Source organism: Pipistrellus hanaki (assembly GCF_964339955.1).
Source record: "Pipistrellus hanaki genome assembly, chromosome: 14".
Lineage (NCBI taxonomy): Eukaryota > Metazoa > Chordata > Mammalia > Chiroptera > Vespertilionidae > Pipistrellus > Pipistrellus hanaki.
Genome location: NC_140516.1, coordinates 43,957,452 through 43,985,236, shown reverse-complemented (window position 1 = coordinate 43,985,236; position 27,785 = coordinate 43,957,452). Strand labels below are relative to the sequence as shown.

At 49.5% G+C, this 27,785-nt stretch overlaps 1 protein-coding gene across 2 annotated transcripts in view; it reads right to left on the bottom strand.

The window, feature by feature from the left end:
• The window catches only part of MXI1 (MAX interactor 1, dimerization protein), a 68,242-nt gene extending 43,145 nt beyond the window's left edge, over window positions 1-25,097 (bottom strand). The window contains exons 1-2 of one of the 2 annotated variants that reach the window (XM_084903399.1): window positions 24,515-25,097; window positions 4,550-4,682 (exon numbers count right to left, since the gene is read on the bottom strand). In XM_084903399.1, the coding sequence (XP_084759525.1) occupies window positions 4,550-4,682; window positions 24,515-24,788 (407 nt within the window). In that variant the 5' untranslated portion in view covers window positions 24,789-25,097. Of the gene's footprint in view, window positions 1-4,549; window positions 4,683-6,308; window positions 6,580-24,514 lie in introns of those variants that run through there. The other variant, XM_084903398.1, reaches the window with a different exon arrangement.
• Window positions 25,098-27,785: the final 2,688 nt, after the last annotated feature.

The window sequence follows — 27,785 nt, the reverse complement described above, 5'->3', positions numbered from 1 at the left end:
AAAGTCTGAGTTTGTTTAGAGGTATATAAATAATTCTTGAGAATTTTTCATTTAAACCCAATATTAGTGGAAGACAATATCACAGAATATATCACACAGAATGTGTTAATCATTCAAAAAATACTAAAGAGAATAAATTTTTCATCGGCTTGAAATTTAAACATAAATTGATACTATTTTCTAGATCAGTGTTTTTCAACCTTTTTTGGGCAAAGGCACACTTGTTCCTTAAAAAAAATCACGAGGTACACCACCATTAGAAAATGTTAAAAAATTTAACTCTGTGCCTATATTGACTATATATAAAGTAATTCTCTTGAATAGGAATCAAATAAACACAAAGAAAGTATTTTATAATTACTTTATTATGAAATATTAAGTAAACAAAATAGTGAAAAATTATAAAATTCTTGTCTTGTCTGCACCTACGGCACACCAGGCAACATCTCGCGGCACACTAGTGTGCCGCGGAACAGCGGTTGAAAAACGCTGTTCTAGATCACTTTAAAAAGAATGCAATTACTATGTATAATGTCACAGGTACATACCAATATTTGACAGACATATGGTTCTTTGCATACATAAGTTTTGAGATTTTGTTTTCATGACAAAGAACACAATAAATGTTCTTTAAAATTAATTGTCACATTTTGTAGAACTGGTGGTGTGAAGATTCTTATTCTTCAAATATCACATATTGTTTTCCTTTCCAAATGTGTTATCATTCACATCTTTAGAATACAAAGTAATCAAAGAGGTTGCTAAAGCAAGAGTTGCATATTCTTCCATCATTTCTCCATCAAGAGTCTAATACGGTATGCGGCACAAAAGACAAAGTCCGTTTCAACTTAGAACAGTCTACCTGGAGTTTTAAAACCTTCCATTCTTCTACTGTCTACTGGATACCGTGGTAGGTACTGGGGATACATTTTTAAGTAGAAGAGATTCAATTCCTGCCTTCATGGAGTTAGTACAGCGAATGAGACATAAATTAATCAGTCAGATAACTATATTCCTGCATACTGTAAGAAGAAAAAATAAGGGTGCGATGAGGTATGTGAACATCTGATTTACTTTTGCAGGTGAGGAGAAGCTTTCCTGAAGAAGTTATGAGTGAGAGGAAAGAAGAGTGTTATTAGGCAGAGATAAATTGGCCAGAGGGGAAGAAAACCTATTCCCCAGCAGAGAACAGAATGCGGGCGAAAAGATAGGAGGAAACATCAGAATTATCTTTGGGGGAAGAGCGGTTGCAGAGATTCCGGTAGGAGGTTATGGCGGCAGTTCCAGGTGAGAGATGATGGTGTCTTAGATTAGGAGGGTAGTAATGAAGACAGAAGGCAAGATTGAAGAGATACTTGGGAGGAAATCAGTGCTACGCACTGAAGCCACGTAGAGTTAGCAGCATTTTATAGATGACAGATGTTGAGATATTTTTCTGTTGTGAAACAAAACAGTAAATAATCTGGGAATTTGAGCTTATCTGATGCTCCTCAATAAAACAGATAGCGAATGTAGCCAGGCTCTCTAACAGCAGTAACATCTTAGCAGGAGTGACTTCAGGTAGTGTGCCAGAAGCCCATGACCAAGACTACAGTAAAGTCGACCATGTATTTAAGAAATAATTACATATCACAGGTTCCAAATGTCAAAACTACTGTGATTTTCAGGGTACAGCTTATAACATCCCATTATAGCACTTAGTCTTTCTCCTTTGTACGTCTGTGAAAATAAGATTTCAAGACTTAGGGGAAAAGAGGAATAGAAATGTATAATATTAGGAATCAACTAGCAACATAAATTTGTAAAATAACATTTGATATCAGGCATATCTTATTATATCTTAGATTACTAGGGGGGGGAAAACTCAATCAACATTGTATCTTAAAGATGTTGCCATGTCAAGGAAACACATGTCATTTTATGAAATACAAGACCAATATTTGAAATGCATAGTAGGAACAACAACTTCAAAAGAGAGCTTTTTTGTCAGGAAATTAAGACATATATACTCATTAACTCTACTCCTTTCCCTGTTTCAGATTACTAATAAATGGAAAATTTTTACAAGTTTTCTTTCTTTCTGCTTTATGTAACCAGTATAATAAAATATTTATTAAATCCAGTAATAGGCTTAAAGTTAACATGAAGTCTACAGTTTCCCCTTACAAAAGGACTAACAACACTATTTCCCAAGTACTCCAATATTGAAATTTAATTCTTGGCTCCCCTACTTCATGAAGCAGAATTAAAAAAACAACAAAACAAAAAACAGAAAGGAGGAGTAATTCCTAGTGTTTCACTTTAACATACTAATTTTTATCTATAGACCCCAGTTTAAATCTCATGCACGAGAGAACCTTGATATAATATATTCTAAAATCTATTTATCTCTCTACTTATATTCCCATGAAAAATTACCTTCCTTAGTCTTAGGTGGTCCAATGTGCATGTAGTTATTTTCCCTTGGGTACTGTAAGAACATAAAATGCTTCTAGTTTTACAAATGTTCTGACAAGCTATATGAAAACACACAGTAATTAGCACTGTGGTCCCACACACAATAGTAGAATCCTGACAGGAACACTAGCATGAAAGAGATATATCACTTAGTCAAAACCCCAACCTGAGCAAAGTAGGAGTCCAAAGATGACAAAGACTTATTAATGACCTGTAACATAATAGGTAAAATCTAGGAATGCACATTTATTTATGTCTTTGTAATCTCTGAGCTGTTAATAAAAATGTCACATTTGAAATGATGAGGTGGTATAGTTAATAACTAATAGAGGAACTGATCTCTAGAACTGTCAATAAATCAGTGTCATAGAACTTGAGGGAAGAAAGGACCTTGGAGAATATGGAGTCTATTCCCTTATTTTAAAAATAAGAATGTCAAGGGATAGGGAGAAAATGCAATGATATCTGTTAGATAAGAGACTCAAATACTTGTAGCATGGCAGAATCCAAGTCTGGTGTACTAGCTAGTACTCTTCTCAGATCTCCAAATTAAAATAAAAATAAATAAATATATATATATATATATATATATATATATAAATATAAATATAAATATATATATATATATATATATATATATATATATATATATATTAAGCCACACATGGATTGGAAAAACACACAAATTATTGAATAGAGGTCTTAACTGCTGATTCGTTAACCAGAGACACTATGAAGAACAAGAAAATTTATACTTACATTTTTTAAAATGATTCTATCATACGATATATTTTCATCCCAAACCTACTATACCACAATAAACCCACACATAAACATAAATACAGTATATGAAGCTTATGATTAATTATTTTTAAAGTAAGTTTAAAAATACAGAGTAATCTTCAAGAAGAAAAGAGAACAAAAAGGAAGCATACAGCTTTATAGACAGTCAAAGGGAGAAGAGCGAATCTGAGTTCAGTGATGCTATAAATGCAGAATGGGAAAATCTAACCTTTTAGCTCTGTCCTCTGCGGGAGTTTCGGGTTTCCTGCATCCATCAGTAAGAGCCCTCGTCCTACTGCCTACCTAAGTGACTATCCAGCCGCTTGTCTAGCTTTCTCCAAAGCCTTCAGACATTGCTCTCTGCCCCTCCGAAGTGCATGTTTATATTCTCTAGACAAAGCTTTGGGGATCAGGGGAAAACATCTCAATTCCTCTCATCCATGGAAAAGGCGGCATCTATTGCTTTTCTTTTAAGACAGCCTTTTGAAATTCTCATGAGATGAATCCTTAGAATTCACTGGCCCGCTCAAACAAGAACACTGAAGAGACAGCCAGTCGCTACCAAAAATTTTTTAAAAAAATGGAAGTCAACTGTGTCTGAGTACATCCAGACAAGCATTTTCTAGGAGTCTGTTCTGACTGAAGAATAGCATCTTTTCTTTTCTTTTCTTTCTTTCTTTTCTTTCTTTCTTTCTTTCTTTCTTTCTTTTCTCCTTTGCCAATTCAATCTTACTAAACAAAAGGGCAAAACTTTCATAGCATGTTCTTCCCCTTCATCCTTAAACAATCAACAGACCATGCCCACTAACTTCCTACTCTACCTAACACAATATGTCTGTTCCTTGAACAAAACCTTTCATTCTGCTTTATGTCCTGCCTGCGATATTTCTGATTTTAAAAAATTCTTCTTGGATCATCCCAAGTTTAAAGCCGGGCCCACGGTTACTTGTAGCATGTCGCTGCATGCGTGTATGCGTGCTGCAAAGTCCCTCTAAATCACAGACCTCCCACTCAGTCCCAGCAGGAACTTGTTTGGTTGTCTTTCCAGGTTCTATTCCTTCCTTCTACACCAAGTCAGGTTATGGACCCTACACTTCATTATGTTAAAAGGGCCACATCCCCAGGGATGCTGGTAAAAGAACCCGCCTGGCTGAGCAGTGTTGCTCCAGACTTGGTGTTAGAGACCTGTGGTCAGCAGGCTGGCGCTTGGACCTGAGTGTGAACTCCTTCCCTTTCCCTCTCCCCTGCACCCTTTCCCTCCCTTCTTTCCTCCTCCCTCCCTCCTCTCTAAGCCTCCCCAGCTGGCTACCTGTTGGCAGTGCTGGTGGTGCTGCTCCCGCTGCTGTGTTTCTGGGCCCGGCTCAACCTCCGCGGAGGCTTCGAATGCTGCAGCCGGGGGCTCGGCATGGAGGGAAACGTTGAGGCGTAGCCATGTTCACACTCTAAAGAGACAGCAAGAAAAGAAAAGAAAAAAGATATAAGGGAACTATACCCAAATCCATGGATCCACAGCGCGGAAGTGCTTGCGGTGGTAGCATGTTGTTAAAACAGGAGAAGAAAAAGAGGCACTCCTTTTCCATTCTTCCCGGTTGGAAGATAAAAGTCCCAGTCCTTCCCTGGACGTCAATCCTGTGACATTGCACACTGACCCAACCCACGGCCTGGAAGGCGTGTGGAGACTTCTCTAAATCAAGTCGATTTATCCCTCTAACAAAGCCATTTTCTCCAAGAAGCCTTGGCTTACCCTAATTTCTGAGCCAGGTTACCCTTCACCTCCATCATTTCACTGGTCTCACAATGTCCCCTTTCCTGGAAGTCTTCCCATTCTAGAAGGCGTCATTCTAAGCCTCGCATTTTCATGTACTTCGTGATTCAATCTCCTTGTCTTAGGACACTTTCTCTCCTGACACCACAGCTCCCACTGTTCCTTCTCTTCCTAACCCATCTCTTGACATCTCCTCCAGTCTCCATCCCTAAAAGGATCTCCCATCACCACACCTTGATGGACCGCCAGAGGTCCCGCCCCAGCGTGCGCCCGCTCCTGGCTCCCAGCCCTGCCTGTGCGGGGGGGAGGGGGGGGGGGGGGGGGGGGGGGCCCTCCCCCCCTTCCTCCAGTCTCTGGGGTCCCCTCCCCCCAGCTTCAGGTTCACCCTCTCCAGCCGCCTGCTCCCCAGCCTCCCAGCTCCCACCCGCTCCCGGCCCCTGCACCGCCCTCCTCCCCTGCACAGACCTACGAGCGCCTTCCCACACGTGTGTCCACCTCCCCTCACAAAGGGCCTCCCCCATGCCGCTCCCTCACCAGCTCACACGTGCACCTCCTCACACGCACCTCCCCTCACAATGCACCCTCCTCACACATGCGCCTCCTCATATATGCATACTCCTCACACATGCACACCTCCCCTCACGTCTGCACACTCTTCACACATGCACCCTCCCCTCACGTGTGCACACTCACACATGCACCTCCTCATACATGCACTCCTACACGCACACCTTCCCTCACGCATGCACACTCCTCACACATGCACCCTCCCCTCACGTGTGCACACTCCTCACACATGCACCTCCTCATACATGCACTCCTACACGCACACCTTCCCTCACGCATGCACACTCCTCAAACATGCACGCTCCTCACAATGCACACCTCCCCTCACATGTGCACAATCCTCACACATGCACCTCCTCATACATGCACACTCCTACACGCACACCTCCCCTCATGTGTGCACACTCCTCACACATGCACCTCCTCATACATGCACACTCCTACACGCACACCTCCCCTCACACATGCACACTCCTCATATACGCAGCCTTCTCACATACGCACACTTCCCCTCACATGCGCATAAACCTCACCCACATACGCAATTGCCTCATGCACACACGACTCCTCATACACGACTCGCACACGCGCACCTCCCCTCACACATGCACCCTCTTCACACGCGCACTTCACACGCGCACACCCCTGCTCACACGCGCACCTCACCCGCCGCACCGCATTCCCCGCGCGGAGCAGGAGTGCGCGGGCTCCGGCGGCGGCGGCGCCCAGCCGTTACCTCGGTCTCGGCGCTCCAGAAACTCGGCTGCCTCCAGCAGGCGCTGCACATTGATCATCCGCACCCGCTCCATGGGCACCGCGGGGGCGACCTCTCCGCGCTCCCTTCCCCGGCCCACAGGAGGCGCCGCGGGCGGCTACAGTCCGGCGCCGCCCCGGGACATGTGCGGCGGGGGCCGGCCAGCCCGCCCGGCCGCTGCTCGGCGCGCTGTCCGCCCCCGGCCCCGCCGTGCCCGCGGCCCCACCGCCCGGCCGCGCCGCCCGCAGCCCGCGCGCGGTTTGTTTACCTCTCCGCGCGAGCACGGGGAGGGGCGGGAGCAGCGCCGCGGCCCGCCCCCTCCCGCCCCTCCTCTGCCTCCTGGGAAATGTAGTCCCGCCCCGCCGACTGCACGCCGGGAGTTGTAGTACGGGGACCGTTTTTTGATGCTCCTGCGTGCAGCCGGATTCCGCAATGGCTGCCGGGACATGTAGTCACGTTTGGCTTCTCTATGGGGCAGAAAGACCAAGGGGTTACCTTGGCTCTGCTCCTGGCAGGGAAGGGTCTGAGGGAGCTGAGTGTCCACTGCCAGGAGGCCCTTTTCTCAGCCATTACCAGCGGGTGCCCAGAGCTGGAGCATTCTTTTTCCGAAGTTCCAGTCCTCTATCCACCCCCACTCTCCTGTAACTTCTGTGCCTTAGTCTCCCCCTCGGCAAAATGTGCTGCTCAGACAGCACACACAGAAACACTTGGAAAGCCAAAATCACCGTTCAGAAACAAGGGAAGACCCCTTCGCAAACAGAGAGGGCTCCATATGGTCCCTCTTCCTTCTCCTACCTCAGTTTTCACATTGAGGTAGGTTTTTCCTTTTTAAACTTCTTTTAAAAACTCCTTTCTCCTCCCTCAGTCCTTCACTGCTGATTTTAGAGGCCAGAAAACCGCTCTGGTGCTATAAGTGAAGGATATAATTCAGTGGGTAAGTGATTTGGTGCTGAAGTCACACGGGGTCAAGTTCAAATCCTGACTCTGCTACTTACACTAGCTGTGTGGTCTTTCCAAGCCTCGTTTCTCTCATGTGTAAGATGGACATAATGACTCCATTTACCCAAATGTTAAAGGCCTGCCACATGCCAGGCACTGTACTAGACGTAAAGTGTACAGTAATGAGAGAAACAGACAAGGCCCCTGCTCTCGAAGAGTGTGTAGTCAGTACGAGCTTAGCGGGAAGATTAAATGAAATAATTCCAGCACTTAGTCCATGACACTTAATAAATGGAAGCTATGATGGCTGTTTCCGCTCATGTTTTCCATAGAGAGAACTGCAAGCAGCGGTTAACGACAGCTGGGACCACATTAAAGGACTGTCAATGGCTGCCCTCACCATCACCCTCTTTCCAAGTCCTCAAAGTCCAGACCAGAGTTTCTCAGCTTCAGCATTACTGACATTTTGGGGTGAATAATTCCGGGGGGGTGGGGGGTGGGGGGGAAGAACAGGAGGCAGTGGGTGATCTGTGCATTTTGGGATGTTCAGCAGCAGCCCTGGCCTCTACCCATTATATGCTCGTAGCACACCACCAACCCCCAGTGTGGCATCCAGCAGTGTCTCCAGACATTGCCAACTGTCTCCTGAGGCACAAAATCATCTTCGTTTGAGAACCACTGGTCTAGGGAGAGGAAAGGCAAGAAGGTCATAACTGCTGAATGCTCTAGGACCAAGTTGGTAATTAAGTAAACATCCATAACTTTTCCCCACCCTGATTATTTTAACCTGCTGGTGGACATCCAGAATAACAGGAAGCTCTTGGTGAGGGGAGAAATTCCAGTGGCTACTGCAGAAAATACCATCTCAGGATGAAAATCGTACTCTCAAAAATGTCATGGGCTTCATACTGCATTTTAATACTTCTCTCTCTCTCTCTCTCTCTCTCTCTCTCTCTCTCTCTCTCTCTCTCTCTCTTTCCAAAGTGAACAAGATTTCCAATGAGGTAAAAAACTGCAGCAGTCTGTGCCAGCCCTTTTAAATATTATACTTGGCACCACATTTAAGAACCAAATAGATGGTCCATCAAGTGCAGGGAGACCCGAAATGAGAGGTGTTCACAAGCCACAGGAGAGTTAAAATTTTTTTGGACTGTGCTTTTTCAGCTGTTGCCTGGGTCACTTCAGATCTGGACTTTCCCATTGGGTATTGGTAACAACCACCCTCAACCCTCAAAAAGGGTCATGTTGAGTAGGGGGAGAACAGGATAATTTAAAAGACAATACCTATTCACTCATAACATCTGTTAGGTGAGGGTAGAAATTACTTCTACCACTTACAGAACCCCTTTAAGCTTTAGATCTCATATTGCTAAGAGCTACCTGCAGAACTTAAAAGAGGTAGTTTTATTACAGATAGAAGTCTACCCAATGGGAATGAAACCATATGACATGCAATCAAGAAAAAAAAAAAAAGTACAAACTGAAAATACATATGGGTTCAAGATGGGTTTAATGCATAGATCATAAGCCCTAGGACGTTATTAAGAGAAAGTGAGATGATGCACATGTCTGGCCTTTCTTAGTTGACCTACCCCCCCCCGACCCCCCGAAATTGTTATTGTTCACATTGGGCGGGGGGATCAGTTTTTCAGTTGAAACATATTGGAAATTTTAGCCCAGAAAGAATAATTATTACTGGAAATCTTATAAAGTAGATACATAAGGATTAACCTGAATCCATTATGTCTGTAATGATTTTTAATAATATATTCTCCTCAGTGAATATATATTAAAAGCATAAAATAAGGGAAACATACAGATAAGCTACAAGTCACAAAAGAACTCTATATTCTTGTCTTGTAGTCTATATTTCAGAATAGGTGAGCATTACAAACCAGAAAAACTGTTGCTTTGAATCAGCCCTTCATTAGAGTCATGGCCAAGAGGGAGATGGGGAGATAGAAATCAGGGCAAGCGCCACCTAAAGGCCACCTGCGCACATGGAAGAGGAAAGATGATGTAATGGTGGGCAGTGGAAAGTGTTAACAGCTGGTGTATATGTAGAATACCCAGCCTTTTATTCTTTTTATTTTTTTATTTTATTTTTAATTTTTAGAGAGGGTGGAAGAGAGAGGGAAAGACAGACAGAAACATCAATGTGAGAGAAACTCATAGACTGGTGGCCCCCTGCATGAGCCCTGACCAGGGCCCAGGCTGGGGAGGAGCCTGCAACCAAGGTATGTGCCCTTGGCTGGAATCGAACCCAGAACCCTTTGGTCTGCAGGCCGACGCTCTGCCCACTTAGAAAAACCAGGGGGGCTTTTCTAACAGCAATTGAAGCGGCTGCTTTCTTCTCCCTGCTCCGGGGGACCCCAGAATGCTTGTTGGCCACGTGGGCCTCCTCCAGCACGAAGCTTGGGGCTGTAGCCTCAGGAAAGTGATGCCACCCACCAACCATCCCCCAGCTTCCGCCCCAGCCTGGAGGAACCCAGGGGCAGCCGTGCCCTTCCTATTGCTCACACGAGTCCGCCTTTGCACTACAGGTGCAGACGGGGAAACTGAGGAAAAGCACTTGCTTCCAAAGCCTGCCGACAAAAGAACCTGGAAGTCTGCCTGTGTCTCTGGTTCTGTCCCCTCCTGAAGGCAGCTTTCTCCGGAGTCTCACCGAAGGTGGAAGAAGCCCCCAGGCCTATATCACTAACGCAGCCCGCAGCCCGATGAGGACAATCTGCCTTCTGGCTCTCAGTCCTTAGGGGTCCCTTCCCTGCACCCTTTACTCAGAGCAGGTTTTCAAATGATGTATTGCATAGTCACGAACAATGGAGGAGGCTGGTCTGTGTCCTATCGTTCCTGCAGATAGGAGAGATGGAACCCTAGGGGAAGGGACCAGGAGGTGAAGGTGCAAGTCCAAAGTCACCGTGTTGATGACACCTGGAGCTTAAGAGAACTCTGAACTGCGCGGTGCTTACTGTGCAGGGCAATGTTTTCTGCAATTATCTTTAAGGATGGGCGTTTCAAGTAATCAAGGCTGGGGGGCAGGGGAGGGTGAGTCCTGAGCTCCTCAGTGAGAACCGTGACAGTTCTGCATCTCTCTATTCCCCTCACCCCGACATGACAACCGCAGCCCCTCCCTCCCCCCGGAGCCCAGAAACGTGGAGAGCAGCAGAAAACCTTTCCCTCCTCCCAGTGAGTCAGCCTTGCCTAACTTCATGCGTAAGCTCTCCTCAAGCCGGTGGCAGCTCGGAGCTGCGGGTCTGTGTGCAGCCGCGATAAATTTGGGTCCAGAAGGGATGACGTAATGCTAGACCCGAGAGGTAGCTGCTGCCTCCCAGAGCTCCGGCCGGTCGGTCGCCAGGGCTGGCGGCTGACATCCCAGCCACAGGGGAAAGCAGCGGGCGACCCAGGTGCCTGAGCTGGGGAGACGGGGACAGAAAGAAGAGGGGTTGGGAGGACACAGCAGGGGGAGATGGTGTTAAGCAGAGCTCTCTGAATCTGGAAGTTTGCTGTTTTTTTTTAACTTCAGTTTTCTGGTGAGATCAGGCCCCTGGCAGAGGCTTAAGCAGCTGCACTTGACTTGCATCCTGGCCTGTCTCTCCCCCCTCATGGAAAAGGGCTTCTTACAGGGTATTCAATGGCCCTTCTTGCAGCAGCCGGTTTCAGTGGCTTTGTTATTTGTTCATCTCTCAATCTCTCAGATTTCCCTTCACCTTCCAAGAAGAAGTCTGCATTGCAGGACTCAGCCCTCCCATCTGAGAGGCTTGTTTATTCTGGAGCACCCCGCTTGGGGGTGCAACTGATGAGGTATTTGGGGGGGGGGCGGTGTTTGCTAGGCCCATGCCAAGTGAAGGCACGTTGTGGTTTATTTCAGAGAAGTTTATATCATTAAGCTTACTGCTGAATCCAGTCTTCATTTTTTCAGATGGGAAAACTGAGGCTCAGAGAGGTACAGTCACTTACCCAAGGCCACACAGCCGTCTATCAAAACAAGGGTTAGGACTCAGGGCTACAGACCTTTGCCTTGTGCTCTCTGCCCATCTCCATAATTCTTTTTCATATTTATTCATGTTTTCAAATATATAGATATAGGTATAGATATAGATGTAGAAATAGATATAGATATAGAAATAGATATATAAAATGGAGTGAGTTTTCTGGTCTTTTGAATTTGTGGAGCCCCACTCCTTTCAGTATCAAGATCAAGTTCCATTCAAAGAAATCCAAGACCTGTTTTTTGTTTTCTGTTCAAGGTTCATTCTTAACTAAGGAAAGGATGGCCTCCGAATCGGCTCCTCCGCTGGTGAGGGCCCTAAGCCGTGGTCCCGACGTCCCGCCACGCCGCTTTGACGAAAAGACCACCGCAGGTAAGTGATCTGTGTTGTGTGGAAGGACGTGGTCTCCTTCATCACAGATGCCTCCCAGATTCTTTCTTTCAAACGGCATTTCATCATTGGCTGCTGTGGTCATGTATCGCACTCCTTTAATTTGTGGTTACAGTCATTTATAGCAGGAGACGTGGTGACTTTCAGCCGTCTCTCCGGCCTATCGCCTGGTCGGCCGTGGCATGTTGTTCTCCTGAAACGCTGCCATCCCATGAGTTAATAATTTGTTTAGAATGTTTGCATCTATATGCCAAAGCAAGGTCGTACTATAAATTTTTGTGGCATTTATTGGGTTTGGGATGCAAGGACCTGTTCTTTCAGAGGTAGATACAATGTGATTTTAAAACCTTAAAAAAAAAAAGGTTGACAGAGGCCTCCCCCTGCTGCTAAGAGGATGCCCCACATTCTTGCCACAGCACTGGGTAACCCTGCGTCCCCTGCCAGGATCGTGCCTCGAGTTGCCTAGAGTTGCCCTTGGCATCACCACTCCCTTCCAGGCAGCAGAGACTGGTGGAGGTCACCCTTAAGCCCCAGCCCGGCCCTGGGCATTAAATCACACACCCGGCCCTGGCTGCCTTGTGGCTGAGTTCTCCACCTTAGGTGGACCATTTAGAAGGAAAATACCAGGTCGTTGCCTGCCCAAGGACACTGGCATCTCTTCCAACTCCAGAATTCTGATTCTAGGCTCCTGGGATTCTCCAGAGGTCCTAGAATAGCATGCCTCCGTTTGCCTACTAGTTGTCATGTCGTGAGAGCCAAGTATATGTGTGGTGTTGCTCCTACAGGCATGCTCACTTAATTCTCACCGTGCCTTTGAGATTCCTGTTTCACTGATGAGGCCCAGAAAGATTAAGTGATTTAACCAAGGCCCCATGGTGAATGGATTCAAACTTGGATTTTCTAACTCCTGGACCCCATAGCATATACATCAGGATATGTCAAATTAGACAAGGTTGAACAAAATTAGTTAGGGCAATGGTAATGTCATCCCCCTTGAAGGCTTTGGAAGATGTGTAGGAGTATCTTGTTATTTTTCCCCCCAATATGTTTTTATTGATTTGAAAGACAGAGAGGAAGGGAGAAGGATAGATAGAAACACTGATGAGAGAGAAACACTGATAGGTTGTCTTCTGCACACACTCCCACTGGGAACTGAACCTGAAACCAGGCATATGCCCTGACCAGGAATTGGACGGGTGAACTCTTGGTTCAAGAGTCAATGCTCAACCCCTGAACCACCCTGGTTGGGCAGTCGTGTGTTTCTTGAGTATCACAATGACGGAGTACTGCTGGGATTTAGTGATTGGGAACCAAAGATGCTGGATCCTGCTATATTCTGGACAAATCTGCACAAGAACCGGCTCACCAGTAGCTCCCTTTTGGGAGGCACTAGGTCAGAAGGTTAAAGGCAGAGAACTCATCATTCATTCAACATCCATTGCTTAAGCATCTATTACGTGGTAGGCACTAATCTAGACACTGAAGATAGAATAATGAGCAGAATTACTTATGGTCCCTGTCCTCAAGGTGCTTGTATTCTAGCCTGGCAGACTGAGGAGAAGCAAGTAAAATCACTGTGAATGGTGGTAAGTTGGATAAGGGGTAAAGAAAACAATGGGGGTGGGGTAGATTCAGATGGGTGAAGCAATCAGGGAAACCACAAGGGCCAGCTTCTTGAACTTGAGCAGACACACCAATCACCTGGGAACTGTAAAATGCAGATCTGGATTCAGCTGGTCTGTGTTGGGGCCTTGGAATCCCATTCCTGAAAAGCTCCCAGGACACACACCTTGGGTCACCGTCCGCAGACCGCACTCCCCCTAAGCAGTCGGGGTGAGGGCCATGAAGGAAGTTGGATTTTATTCTAAGCGAGACAGGAGAGAAACTATTGAAGGGCTTTAGCACGTTAGTGATTTGAACCCAGTTATATTTAGGGTTACTCCGGTTTCCTAGATCTCCATCGAGGAAAGGAAGACGCTGGTTGGACCTATGCCGTTTGACTGGAACCAGCTGGCCTGCGCTGTCATGGTGACAGCCAGGGCCTAAAGCTCCTCTGCACGGCTCACCCTTGCCTCTCTCCTCTGGCTTCCTTGGCAGGAGCCCTTGGCTTCGAGCATGGGCCAGACCAGCTGCCCTATGAGCTTGGGCGCCTTCAGGAAGCCTAGTACAGCCTGATAGGGTGTGGGTTCACACCCCCGACACCCTAACACGCAGAGCCACAGCTGGGCCCTCCTGGTTGGGTGAGTTCCCCTGGGGATGCCGGGCAAGGTAGTACCACACATGCAAATAGCGACACCCTAGACCACATGTGTCAAACACAAGGTCCGCGGGCCAAATCCAGCCCGCCAGGCCTTGCAATGTGGCCCACACAGCGCTGTCATCACTGCACTCCGCTGTCAGTTTATGACATTGTCAGTCTATGACTGTTCAGTAAACCATCCAGCCCGCGATTTAGGCTGGATTTTAGATTTTGGCCCCTTCTCTGATTGAGTTCGACACCCCTACCCTAAACCATTGTCCTCCAGAAGAGAAAGAGTCCCATCTGGCTTCAGTGTCAACACCCAGAGAGGTCTGGGAGATTCTGGCTGCCCTCTCTCTGCCCTAGGATGAGTGGGAAGCAAAGGAAGTCGCTCCAGGGAGGCATTCCCAGGGGACCCTCAGCCTGGACTTCAAACATTCCAGATTCCATTTCTTGCCTCTTGCTTCTCTCAGAGCCCTACGTTCTCCTAGGAAGAGAGACCTGGGTTTGAGCCTCAGCTCTGCTCTCCGCTAGCGTGTGGCCTTGGAATCCGTCAGCCTTGCTGAGGCTAAGGTTTTGCTCATCTATCAAATGAGGGTGATTATAGCACCTTCCCTCCTATTGGATGGTTGTGAGGCTTTAATATAAAGCGCTTAGCATTGTGTGGGCACATAGTAAACTGCTCAGTAAAAAGTGGGGCGCCATTACCACTATTCCTTTGGAAAACAGAGAAAACTTGACCCAGGTTATCAGACTCCCAGGAGACAGATGGGATTCGCTGGCCTCTATGTGTCTATCAGGTACACTGCAGTGGAGAACCGGACCCCATACAGAGTGCACTTCGGAAATTTTCCCTATACCATGGCTCCTGGCAGGTTAGAGACATTGTTTATCAAATCGAGCTAAATTTCACAGCTGGTGAAAAGAATGATAGAAAGTTGTATGCAAGGCACTCAGAGCCTTGGGAGTCCAGAACTATGGTAGGGATGGCCCTGTTGGTGGAGATAAGGAGGAGATAACACAGGGACACCACAGGGTAGTTCTGGGTCCCTGCAGAACTAAAAACAAAGGCCCAGCGAGCTCCCACTTGCCACCCGTGGCCAGACACAGAGCAGCCCTGGGCATGCCCTCCATTAATACTGTTGTATTACCTTTATTCAGGTGTCCTCGCCAATGGCAATAAAGATACAGAGGAAAAGATCTCAAATAGTAGGTAATCTGAGTCCCCTTTGATGGGCCTTAGTTTGAATTTCCCAGTCTCCCTCGCCCTCGGGACACTGTTTGTCTTTCTAATTTTGCTGTGTTTAAATTTCCTCAGCAGCACTGGCGTTGGATGTTAGAGGTATGTGGCCAAGGGCATGTTGCATGAGAGAGCAGGCTCGGTAGGAACACGGGTAAAGACAATCCTCCAAGTACGGACTGCACCGATCTGTAAAGAACTGAGAGTGGAATGTGTTTACTTCCCAGGCTGCTTACACGGTACTTGGTTTCCTAAGCTCAGGCAATTTTTTGTGCTTCTTTTTTTTTTTTTTTTTTTTTTTTTTTTTTTGTCAGATCTGTAAAAATTACAAGGACAAACCCAAAACACAAAGGATTTTAAACACGCGGCCACAAAGGGGAAGTGGAGAGGTACAGGGAGGGCAGAAACTATTCCTTCTGGAAGCCCACGGTATAGTTTTATCTATAATGACGGCCAGAACCAAAGACACAAAACCCAGGTCAGATGCAATCCCACCTTGTTGAGGTTCCCTTTAAGACAACTGCGTTTCTAAAACCTGGTCCTGGATTAGAGCATACACTCCACGAGGGAAGAGACTGTGCCTCTGGGGCCTAGCACAGTGCCTGACACAAGCAACATGTGCTCCTTACATACCAGTTGAATGAATCAATGAATCAAATAATGAACTCACATAATAAATTAGGGAGAGCCGAAACCTGTTTGGCTCAGTGGATAGAGTATCGGCCTGCGGACTGAAAGGTCCTAGGTTTGATTCCGGTCAGGGGCATGTGCCTTGGTTGCGGGCATATCCCCAGTGGGGGGTGTGCAAGAGGCAGCTGATCGATGATTCTCTCTCATCGATGTTTCTAACTCTCTGTCCATCTCTCTTCCTCTCTGTAAAAATTTAATAAAATATATATTTAAAAAATATATATATAAAAATGTATAAAAAATAAATTAGGGAGAACTCCTGGTACATAACATAATTCCATGTTTTATAAAAGTATTTGCCATGAGGGCCTTTTATTTATTTTGTTAAAATATTTCTTATTGATTTTTTACAGAGAGGAAGAGAGAGGGTTAGAGAGTCAGAAACATCAATGAGAGAGAAACATCGACCAGCTGCCTCCTGCACACCCCCTACTGGGGATGTACCCGCAACCAAGGTACATGCCCTTGACCGGAATCGAACCCGGGACCCTTCAGTCTGCAGGCCGCTGCTCTATCCACTGAGCCAAACCGGTTAGGGCCACAAGGGCCTTTTAAAGAGAGGTTTTCTAAAATTAAAAAAGGGGGGATCCTATTTACATATATTTCATGGAGATTTATTGCTCAAGCAAGAGGCACCTGAACTTTTAAAATATTTCATAAGCAAGGGGCCCAGCACAGCACTCTGCCAAGATGAGGAAGCGAACAAGGAACCTCCAGCTCTGGAGGACGGCAGCAAATGCCCCATTATTTTTGGCCGGAGAGATCAGGCCAGCTGTTGACAGCTCTGACACCTCCAGCCAGACCACCACTCGGGAAGATGATACCAGAGACAATTGCTTCCCTTTAGGTTAGCAGAAGAGCCAGCGGGCAGGTATCTGTCCCTGCAGAACTGGTCTCTCTCCAGGCTGAGCCCAGAGCCCCACCCTCTACCCCCAGGAGAGGCCCCTCTGGGAAGACCTGAATTCCTCCTCCTCAGTGAAGGCTTGCGGAGCAGCCATCCTGTCACTCTCACCGCCTTCCCACTCCCCACCCCCAATAGAAAAGAAAATATTTTTTCTAAATGACAAATTCAAATTAGCTTCGTTTTGAAAGACCATTTGAGAGTGTTGCAATGACCTTTGCAATAACTGGACACACCCTAGAATCAGCAGACCAGGTTTGAGAGTGGCTGACTTTATGAGCAACTGACCTGTCAAACCAAAGCCCAGTTTGGTGCTCAGGCTGGGACCCGTTCTCCTATCAGGCAGAAGAGAACGCAGCCCAGCAGGACCTGGTTCTGCCTCTGCTGTGTCCCCCTGAGTAAGCCCCGGCCCCTCTCTGGGCCTCGGCCTCCCCGTCTGTAAGGTGAGGATGACGGATGCTCTGTGACCTCTGGGGCTCCTTCTGGCCCCAGAGCTCTGTCTTACCACCTGCCTCTTTCCAAACAAAACCCAAAATGGAGAGGAAGAAAGAATGGGAATGGGAAGAGAACAGTTCGGAAGGCCAGACGGCAACCAACCTCCCTCTATTCCTGCCTGCTTTCTTCCTTCTGCAGGAGGATTCCCATTCCTGCCTGGATTGTTGCTTTTTTTTACTACTTTTTATTCCTCTCTCTTTAAACTCAAAAGCCACAAAACCACAGCTCATCTCCCCCGAATGGGTCATTTGGAAGCCAGAGCTGTCTGTCGGGGGTTAGGTGTGTCAGGCCTGGCAGACTGCTGGTATCTAAGTGAAGACCAGGCCAGGGCAACCATGTGCTCCTCCTCCAGAAACCCAGTTTAAATCAATATTTATCTAACTGTATTTATAGAAAGTGGTGGTGGTAGGGAGGAGGGGGTGGGGTGGAGAGGCAGGGGGATCTAAAACAGAGCAAGCCACAATGACTAATGCAAATCCTTGTGGCCAATTCTGCAGGGCAGGGTGTTGTTGTTGTTGTTGTTGTTGTTGTTGTTTTAAGGAAAAAGGCCCAGCTTTGGATGAACCTGCTGTTGGCTCCAGTACCATAGCAACAGCCCCAAGTCCTCTAATATGTCCAGAGGGCAGACTTGGGAAAGGCAGAGGTGGGGGTGGGGGGTAGGGGGAGGGTGTTTCCTAGGAACTTGAACTTGAGTTAGGGCCTGGAGCGTTGAACAACTCTTGAAAGTCAGAAAACTCTCTGGTTGGCTATTCTGTCTCCAGCCTAACTTTATCCCAACTTTGTGTAAGCAAGGTGTGTACTGCAAGACCTTGGACAATCATGAGGCTATTTCAAATACAAGCTCTGTTCCAGGTTGCTTGCTGGGTGACCTTGAGCAAGCCATTTCACCTTTCTGGACTTCATTCCTTGGCCGTAAAATTCATAGCTGTGTCTATGGTCAAGACCTCGGGCTCATTCTGGTATCAGAGGCCTAGGTTCCAAACGCAGCTCTGCCACCTCCTAACCATGTGACCTTTGGGTAAATTACCCAGCATCCCTGCTCCTCTGTAACTGAGTGTAATAAAATTGCTCGCGTCAAGGGGTGTTGTAAAGATGGAAGGAGATAATGCATGTGTAGCCCCATACTTGGTATATAGTCAGTGCTCAATAAATGGCAGCCAGTATTGATACTATGCAGTACATTCGGTTGCTGCTGCTGCATGCTGGTACCCTCTTCATTTCCTGCATGTTTACCTCCAGACTTTTGCTCCGCCATCTTCAGATGAAAGCCCCATTTCTGGGTATCACAGTGGGAGAGTGTTTTGGTCATTAAGGAAAGGTAGGTGAGCAGCTATTGCTTTGCCTTGCAGCTGATGGAACATCTCTTTCCCCCAAAACCAGGAATGTCTCAATTAAGCTTTAACTTCCTAAGGCCCTCCCCCCTTCCCCTGGTCCCCTCTGCAGGATACCCAGTCCCTAGGAGCTCCGGGACTCTAAGAGCCACACTAATATCCTTGAAGGCCTGCTTCTGGCATTTAACCAGTGGGCAGAGATCCTGTTAACACTAGAAAAAAATGTTGAATGGGGAACATAATTTAGGGTGCAGAGGAAATAGGAGCCTGGTTTAAGAATGTTCTTTATACAACCAAAAACAAATATCCCACTCTGCCCCCAGCATAAATCAACCCAGAGTTTTCAGAAAAAAAGGCAAATGCATATAATAGGTGCTCAATGAATATTTGTGGAATGAATGAGTGATAAGACACCTGCCATGCAGAAATGGGACCCACTTGAACATTAGTTGCCATCAAAGCCCTCAAATTTAGCATAAGTCCCTGCTCTTTAAGCCAGTAACTAATGCACTTTTAGAGTCACAGCTGATCTCAGTATGTACTTTCAACTCTCCAGGCCTTATCCACCATCTCCTTGCAGGCTCTGTTCTTCACAGCAGCAACTGACTGCATTGCATAGTATCAATACTGGCTACCATTTATTGAGCACTGACTATATACCAAGTCTAAACATGCATTATCTCCTTCCATCTTTACAACACCTCTCGACACAAGCAATTTTATCACACTCATTTACAGAGGAGCAGGGATGCTGGGTAATTTACCCATAACCCTCCCTTCTTGGAGGAAGTCAGCATTTCCAATTCTTCTCCAAATCTTTAGAAAGTCTGTCATGTATACCCTGGCCTTCAAACCTGGTCGCTCTGCCATAGCCAATAAATGACAAAAATCAATCAAAGAATGTATATTGTCTACTGTATGTCCAGTAGGTATGCTATATGCAACAGTGACATATACTGAGAAACGGTAGGTGATCTTTTTCCATAAGATGCTAATAATCTCCCTGTGAGGATAAAGCAAAAGCAAAGGAAACAAGTAGAACATTGCATGGCACTGATTATCAAAGCTGGGAGAAGTGGCTATTGATTGAGCACTTACTATATTCCAGGTACTTTATAGCTTTAAAGTGAGTGCCTGATTTAGTGGTTCAGCAATGACATAAGGCTGGTACTATTGTTATTCCTATTTTATCAAAAAAAGAAATGGAACCTCAGAGAGATTCACACCGCCAATAAACAGCAAAGGAGGAAATAGTTCCCTGCTCTGATGACTGTAAAGCAAGCAAACGGGCCAAACAAACGAGGCATGTGGCCCGCGGGCCGCGAGTTTGACGTGCTTGCTGTAAAGCTTCCACCATCTCAACTGCCCTGACTTAAGAAAGAGCCAGGGGAGGCTTCCTGGAGGAGGTGGGACCTGACCTAGGTCTTGAGAAGTAGGTGAGATGCAGCTAACCCCAAGGGAGTAAGAGAATGAGGGCATGCTAGACAGAGGGAAGAGTCTTCAGTCGTACACAGAGGCATGACTGTGTACCCTGCTTGCTGGTAGACCTGCTGGACGGGAGCAGAGGAGATTAAGTCAGCAAGGCAGGGTGGGGCCAAATGATACCACACAGTAGCAGCTTCCTCCACGAGGAGGAAAAGGCTGCTCCTTGGCCTGTGCATGCCCCCAGAGAGGTACCTCACCCTCAAACCCAGGTAATCCATTCCAGACCCAGGTACCTCACCCTCAAACCCAGGTAATCCATTCTACCCCTTTCATCACTCCTCTCCATCCTAAGCATTGTCCTGAAAGTCACCTTCCCCAGGCTCTGAGAAGCTCATTTCTGTCCTCTACTGAGTAGGCCTCTCCTTGTTTGCAGTGGTTTCCTCTTGCCTACTCAACAGCTTTTATGCACACAGCACCCCTTGGTGAAGCTTTCTCTCTCAGTTTTAACCTTTTCCAAAGCAGGAAGCAAATACGTTTATCAGTCAATCCCAAATCGCCGCCCCTCCACCAAACCCCAAATGGATTTAGGTGAGGATGCCAGAGGTTATGTATATATAAATGCCGAATTTGTGGTCACAGAAGCCACGGTCTCTGTGATTAATATTTCCGGAAGCCTTTGAGATTCTAAAGGACTCACATCCGTTGGAACTTCAGGAGAATGTACCTGCGTAGGGAATCCTTGCCTTGCACAGAGCAGTCACTACTGGATGACTTACTTTGGGATCCCCTCCCCACAGGAAAACTCACCATATCTACTGGGAATAATCCAACTTGGTGAGCACTCCTCCCATTGAAACCTCAACCAGGCAATGAAAAGTAGCTCTGGTGAGAATGGAAAACAAGGCAAGCTCCTGCCAAACAAGTACTTTGCAAACAACCGTAAAAATAAAAACCTTGTGAACTCATGACCAGGGTCTATCGGGGCATTTCAGGAAGTTCTTACAGAACCTGAAATGGAGAATCGAATTGAGCCTCGACAGCCATCTCCGGGGAGAAGGGCGTCCCTTTAAGAAGGGCTTGTACCGGGCTAGCCGCACTACAACTCCCAGAGATTGCCTGGCTTGCCTCCTGGCCCCGCCCCCTGTCTCTGGCCTCAGCAACGCGTGACGTCACGCGAGGCTGCCGCTGCCGATTGGCTAAGCGACGCAGCTAGGTCAAGTCCAGTCAGAGGAAAGAAGTTTGTCTCCATGTGGAAACCATGTGTCTCACGCTGGGAGGGGGTTGGAGGAGAAGGCGGAGAAACTGAGATCAAGTGATTACAGGGGAACTGGCTGAAACGAAGGCGGGGAGGTGGTGCACCTGAGCCGGCTGGCCGTGCCCTTTTGCAGGAATGACCTGAAATAAGAGAACCCAAAACTTGCCCCGAAGACAAAACTTGAGCCCTCCCCAAATCATGATACTAATTACAAAGCGAGGGTCCCTGCTTCCTTCCTTCCAAACAAACAAACAAAACAAAAAAAACAGGGACCCAGGAAACGCTGGAATCCTATCGAACGCCCCGATCCCCATCCCTCCCGCCCACGGCGGATGATGTAAGCCTCTCGGAGAGCGGGGCTCCGGAGCAAAACAAGCCCCGCGCGCGCGGAGGACCCGCAGTGCCCGAGCCGGGAGCACGCACGGCCCGCCCCCCGCTCGCGCCGGGCTGTGCACACGCGGCCGCCGGGACGCGCGGGCATTGTGTGCGGCGAGCGGAACACAACAGCGGGCGCCGCGGGCCCGAGGAGCGCCCCCATCCCAGGAGGCCGCTTAGGGCCCCGGTTTCCGGACCCGGACCCGGACCGGGAGAGGGTGATGGTGGTGGTGGTGATGGAGTGGATAAAAAAGTGGCCACCGAGGGTCTTCCCAGTTTGAAAGGGGGGAGGATAACCGAGGGCCCAGCAAAGGGTCGCCCGTAGTTGGCTGGGGGTCGCCCCGGCCTGCGCGAGCCGCTGGTGGGGTCGGGAGTGGGGCCTCGGCGGCCGGGGACGGCGGCGCGGCGCCCCACGCTCTCGGGGAAACCTGGGGGCTGTTGACATCACGTCATGCGGAGCCCAACAGCGGCGGCGAAAAGAGGCAAGAGAGCTAAAAATACCCCCGCGGGGAGCCGGCCGGGGGGGGGGCGGGGGGAGAGAAGAACAGGGGGGCGGTGAGCAGCGGGGCCGGGCGCGATTACGCACTCCAAGTTGACTTTGGGGCGCTGAGGCTCCGGCCCCTCTTGGGGAGCCGGCGGACGCCTCGGGAGGAAGCCACTGGGCTCGCTCAGCCCGGGGAGCCCGGCGCTGCTGCTGCCGTCCCGCCCCAAGCGGGGCAGCCCGGCCCTCTGCTTACGTGACTGGTGGCCACGCCGGAGCCCCGTCTGGGGTAAACAAGGAGGTGGCGGCGGCCAGGAAGGCCGGGGGTGGGGGTGGGGGTGGAACTGAGAGAGGGGGCTGAGGTCTCCGATTGTCTGCGGGTGCCAAGGGGTGCCGGGACGCGGTGGCAGCTCCAGCAACCCTCCTCTTAACTTAATACACCCCTCTGGGAAAGGGGGGGCCACCCACTTCCAAGGTGCCCTCTTAAGGTGCACCCCCCCCTCTCCGCCCCTGCAGATGCCGGCGCAACCAGACGGGCCCAGGAGAACAGGGAACCCCGGGCGGGGGGGGGGGGGGGGGGCGGCTAAAGAAGCCGCGCCCCTCCCCCTCCAACAAAAGCAAACACACCAAACAAAACCAGGTCCTCTCCGCGTCCCCACCGGCCCCGGCTTCTCAGCACAACCGCCACCACCATCACCCCCCTTCCCCAACACACACACACACACACACACACCCCGAATAACAACCACAATCCGATCTGCCTGCACAGCCGGCCGATGCGCCTTTCTCCAAACCCAGGCGGGCGCTCTCCGGGAAAACCAGAGAGAAGAGAAAGGAAAGATCGCATCGCCGACCCCCCCAACACAAATCCTCGTTGTTGTTGTTGTCTTTGCCTTACAGCTTTTGAAAAATTGCGTTGCCAGCACAGGCTTACGTGAACCCCGGAGGCCTGGGGTGTCGGTCCGCGAAGGTGTTTTTGTGTCGGAGGGTTGCTGCTGTTGTTGTGTGTTGTTGTTGGGGGGGGGGGGGTTACAATATCTGACACGTTGCAATCGGACCATCCTTCCCCCCCCCCATCCCCCTTCTTATGGATCTTGCTACTTGTTCGGACAGATTGCACAGACTGGTTTTCTCTGGTCTGTCGTTCTCCCAGCCCCTGCCCCTGCCCCTGCCCCCGCCTCGCAGCTATTATCCGTGAGGACCGGGCCGGAGACCCCGCACACGCGGGCCCCCATTAGGGCGCAGAGCCCGCTGCCTGGGGAGGACGGGGGGGGACCCGGCTGGCAGGAGCAAAAATGAAACAAAAATAAAAATAAAAAAAAAAGGAGGCCAGGCCGGGGTGGGGCTCCCAGCCCTACCCCCCCCCCCCCATCCCTCGCCACCGGAGCCGGGTGGCACGGTGGGGTGGACGGTAGAAATCGGCCAGAGAGGCATCTGCCTTCCTCGCTCGCTCGGGAGCCGCCGTCTCCCGGAAAATAAAGAAACCGCACACAACAGCCCACACCTTCTTCCCCAACTATTGTTTCCTGCGAGATCCCAAAGTTTCCTTCTCTGGCTGCGGCCCCCTCGCCAAGTTCCCCCGGAGGACGGCGGGTTCGGGGCGAGCTGCGGGCGCTGCTCGGCCCAGCCGGCCTGCTTCTGGGGGGAAGGGGGGGTGTGGGGGGGCACCCCGGGGCAACCGAGGCGAAGGGGCACGGACCCGGAGGACGCGATGGCCTGAGCCCAGCCCTTGCTGCGAGAGGGGAGAAAAAGAAAAAAGAAAAAGAAAGAAAAAAAGCGAAGTGGCCGGGAGGGAGGGAGGGAGGGAGCAGCCGAGCCGAGCCGGCCCGAGCCCACGCCGCGCAGGGCTCCCCGGCGGCGGCTGCCGTTGTTATTGTTGTCGTGTGCGCGCCTGTGTGTTCCCTTTCCGAAACCGCTGAGCACTGCCTGCCTACGGGTTTCCAACTTTCGGCTGCTCATCCTCCCCACCCCACCCAGGATCGAGCGACAGAAAAACAACACTTGTCTGCCCGAGGAGGCTCGGGAGGAAAAAAAAAAAAAAGGAAGAAAGAAAGAAAGGCGACCTCGGAGAGCCGAGGGAGCTCTGGGCTCAGTTGTCAGAAAACAACAACACTCCCTCCTCTGCCCCTCGTCCAGGCGATCCTCCTCCCCGCCTGCGGGGGACGGACAGACAGATGCACGGACACCCCCCCCCCTCCAGCTTCCACCTCACCCCCCCCCCCCCGTCGTCTTTGTTACATCTTTAGCAGCAGCTTTGTGCGTGCGTGTCCTTTCTCCCGTGTCATCGGTTTTTCCTGCCGAGGAGCTGGATGGGTGTTGGGGGGAGGGAGACGCGGGCCGAGCAGGCGACAGGGGTCGCCCCAAGTGGGCGAGGAAGAAAGAGCCGGGGCCCCCGAGGAGGAGCGGGGGGGGGGAGGGGGAGAGCGCCCCAAACTTACTTTTGTTTTCTTTCTCGATCTGCTCCAGGTAGCTGGCGGCCTCGAGCAGAATCTGCACGTTCTGCAGAAAAGTGTTGATGTGCTTCTCCATCGAGTTCTCGCTGGTGTTGAAGATGTCCGAGAAGGGGCACCTGAGCTTGGCCCCCGCGGGCTCCTCCGGCGGGGCCGGGGGCTGGGGCTGGGGCTGGGGCTGGGGCGCGGCCGGGGGCGCGGCGGGGGCCAGCCCCGCGCCCTCGCCCCGCGCCTCCTTGCGCGGCCGCCCGCGTTTGCCCATCGTGGGGGCCGGGGGCCGCCGAGCTCGTCCTCCGCGGGGAGGGCTGCGCGGCCCGGCTGGGCTCGGGCCCCGGGGAGACCGGCCCGGCGGGGCTGGGGCGGAGGAGGAGGCGCCCGGGCGAGCAGGCGATCGGACTCGCCGAGCCTCGCTGCGCGCAGTGGTGAGCCCGAGTGTGAGTGCGCGTCCGCCTCGCTCGCTCGCTCGCTCGCAGCGGGTCTGTGTGTAGGGGAGATTGAATGAACCTACAGGACAGACGGAGGCGCTCTGCCGCCTGGGTCCTAGTGCGAGATCGTCGTCGCCAGCCGGCCGGTCAAAATAAAAAAGGTGGAGACTAAGCGAGGCGGGGACCGCCCCCCGGCCGTCCCCGCACCCCTCCCCGCCCCGCCGCAAAGCTTGCCTCGGCGCACAGCGCCCCGTGTTCTAACCAGAATGGAAAAAATACCCGTTGCCCCTGATGGCACCTGCATAAAAACAAACTACGAAGCTATTTATTTTTTCCCCCTCCACATCAAAATATTACCTCATCTGAAAAGCGTCCAGCACAAGGCTTGGCACATAATAGGTCTCCAATAAATGGTAGCAGCTATGACTTAAAAAAAAATAATAATAATAAAAGCCCAATCAAGAAAATCCATCACATGTCATCTGAAGTCCCCCCCCATACTTACACACACACACACACACACACACGCACACACACACACACACACACATACACACACACACACACACACACACACGCGCGCGCGCAAGGCCTTGTGCCTTCAAAGGGCCTCCCCAGGCCAACAAATGCCAGGTTACAGATTTACTCTCTTTCTTTCTCCCTTCAAATGCAAAGTTTCATCCAGGAAGGGGAGGAGATGTAAGCATGTCTCCGAACTCCACTTCCCGGCCCTGGTCCAGCTGTGCAAAGCTCACACTAGGGGGCCGTCACACCTGGCCCTTTCATTTGACAGAGAGGCAGGCGTGGCAGCCCAGGTCCACCCCACTCCAGCTGAATTCCACCTTTTGGCTCTGAAGACCCCAGTTGGCATTATTTTCACTGCTGCTGATGTCACCCAGTCAGCGTCTGCAGGGTCCCTGGATGCTTTCCAGACCTGGGAAGTGCCCTGGGAGTCAGAGATATTTGAAGATATTTTAAGGCCCCTGGGGAGTGCCAGAGAGAACGGTTCAAGTGCCACCTCTGATGCAGACAGACTGTGTGAACTTGGGCAAATCCCCTAATCTCTGGCCTGAGCTTCCCCACCTGTGAAATGCTAATAACAGTCTTGTTCTTGCCAGGCTGGTGTGGCTCAGTACGGAACATTGACCTATGAACCAGGAGGTCATGGTTCGATTCACAGTCAGGGGACATGTCCAGTTGCCACTTGATCCCCAGTGTGGAGCATGCAGGAGGCAGCTGATCAATACTTCTCTCTCACCATTGATGTTTCTCTCTCTCTCTCTCCCTCTCCCTTCCTTTCTGAAATCAATAAAAAATATACTTAAAAGAGAAAAAAATAGAAAAAAAAAGTCTTATTAAATTGTATCTGCCCTGCGCACACTACCTGGCAGATATTTTTCTTCCAATCCAGACCCAGACAAGAGTCTGGGTCCCCTACTGCAGTGGTCGGCAAACTGTGGCTCTTGAGCTACATACAGCTCTTTGGCCCCTTGAGCGTGGCTCTTCCACAAAATACCACGGCCTGGGCAAGTCTATTTTGAAGAAGTGGCATTAGAAGAAGTTTAAGTTTAAAAAATTTGGCTCTCAAAAGAAATTTCAATCGCTGTACTGTTGATATTTGGCTCTGTTGACTAATGAGTTTGCCGACCACTGCCCTACTGCATTCAAGAGAACATATGTTGCAGGAAACAAGACTTCTGCACTTCGTTGGAAAACATCTCTGCATCAGGCCCCTCTAAATACTGTCACCTGGCAAGGCCTCCCGGGGACCATTTTAGAGAAGACACAGGGATGCTGCCCCCTAGAGTTGTGCCACCCAGCCACCCCGCTCGGAGGCAGCTTCACACACAGTTGTCAGGAAGACTCTTGCCGGAAATGGAAACTTTTTGGAAAAAGGAGAGAAAGTGCATTTCTTTGTAAAACACGCACTAATAGAAACTGGAGTGCACACACCCCCACAGAGCCTTCAGAAAAGCCTTTTGTACTTTTATAATACAGCAGGTCCTCAAATAATGTCATTTTGTTATGTTAGTGAGATGCTGTAGAAACTTGTTTATATTAACTAGCCAATGGGAAAATGGGTTTTCTTATAAGTTATTTTGCTTAAAGTCGCAGAACCTATGGACAATGTTAGGTTAGGGCCTGTTGTAATACGTACTAATAACAGGCTGCTGGTGTGACAGGAACAATCAGTCACTGACTTTGCAAAGCCAACGTATTCCGAAGAGCTGTGAGATAAAAGTTCACCTTCCATTATCACAATGACTACTGACTTCTTGTTTCTATCAGAACCACAACCCGGGTTATTCATGTTTAAAATCTATAAATGTGGCCCTAACCGGTTTGGCTCAGTGGATAGAGCGTCAGCCTGCAGACTCAAGGGTCCCGGGTTTGATTCCGGTCAGGGGCATGTACCTTGGTTGCAGGCACATCCCCAGTGGGGGGTGTGCAGGATGCAGATGATTGATGTTTCTCTCTCATCGATGTTTCTAGCTCTCTCTCCCTCTCCCTTCCTCTCTGTAAAAAAATCAATAAAACATATATATATTTTAAAATCTATAAATGTGTGAGGGCTTTAGGAAGTTACAGTTTCAAACAAGTTTTATCCAATACCATTTTGCAAAAACCGACATTTGTGTGAAATAGCCCTGATCTTCCCCAGCCCTAAAGAAAAGATAATGAACCAGGGAAGCCCAGACCCCAAAAACCTTGGTCTCTCCAATTCCCAGGAGGAGGCCTGGGCCAACATGCACATATGCCGTCCTGTGACCTATATTTCCGTGTGCGTGCACGCACGTGCGCACACACACATGAAACAGGCACACTGCACGAAT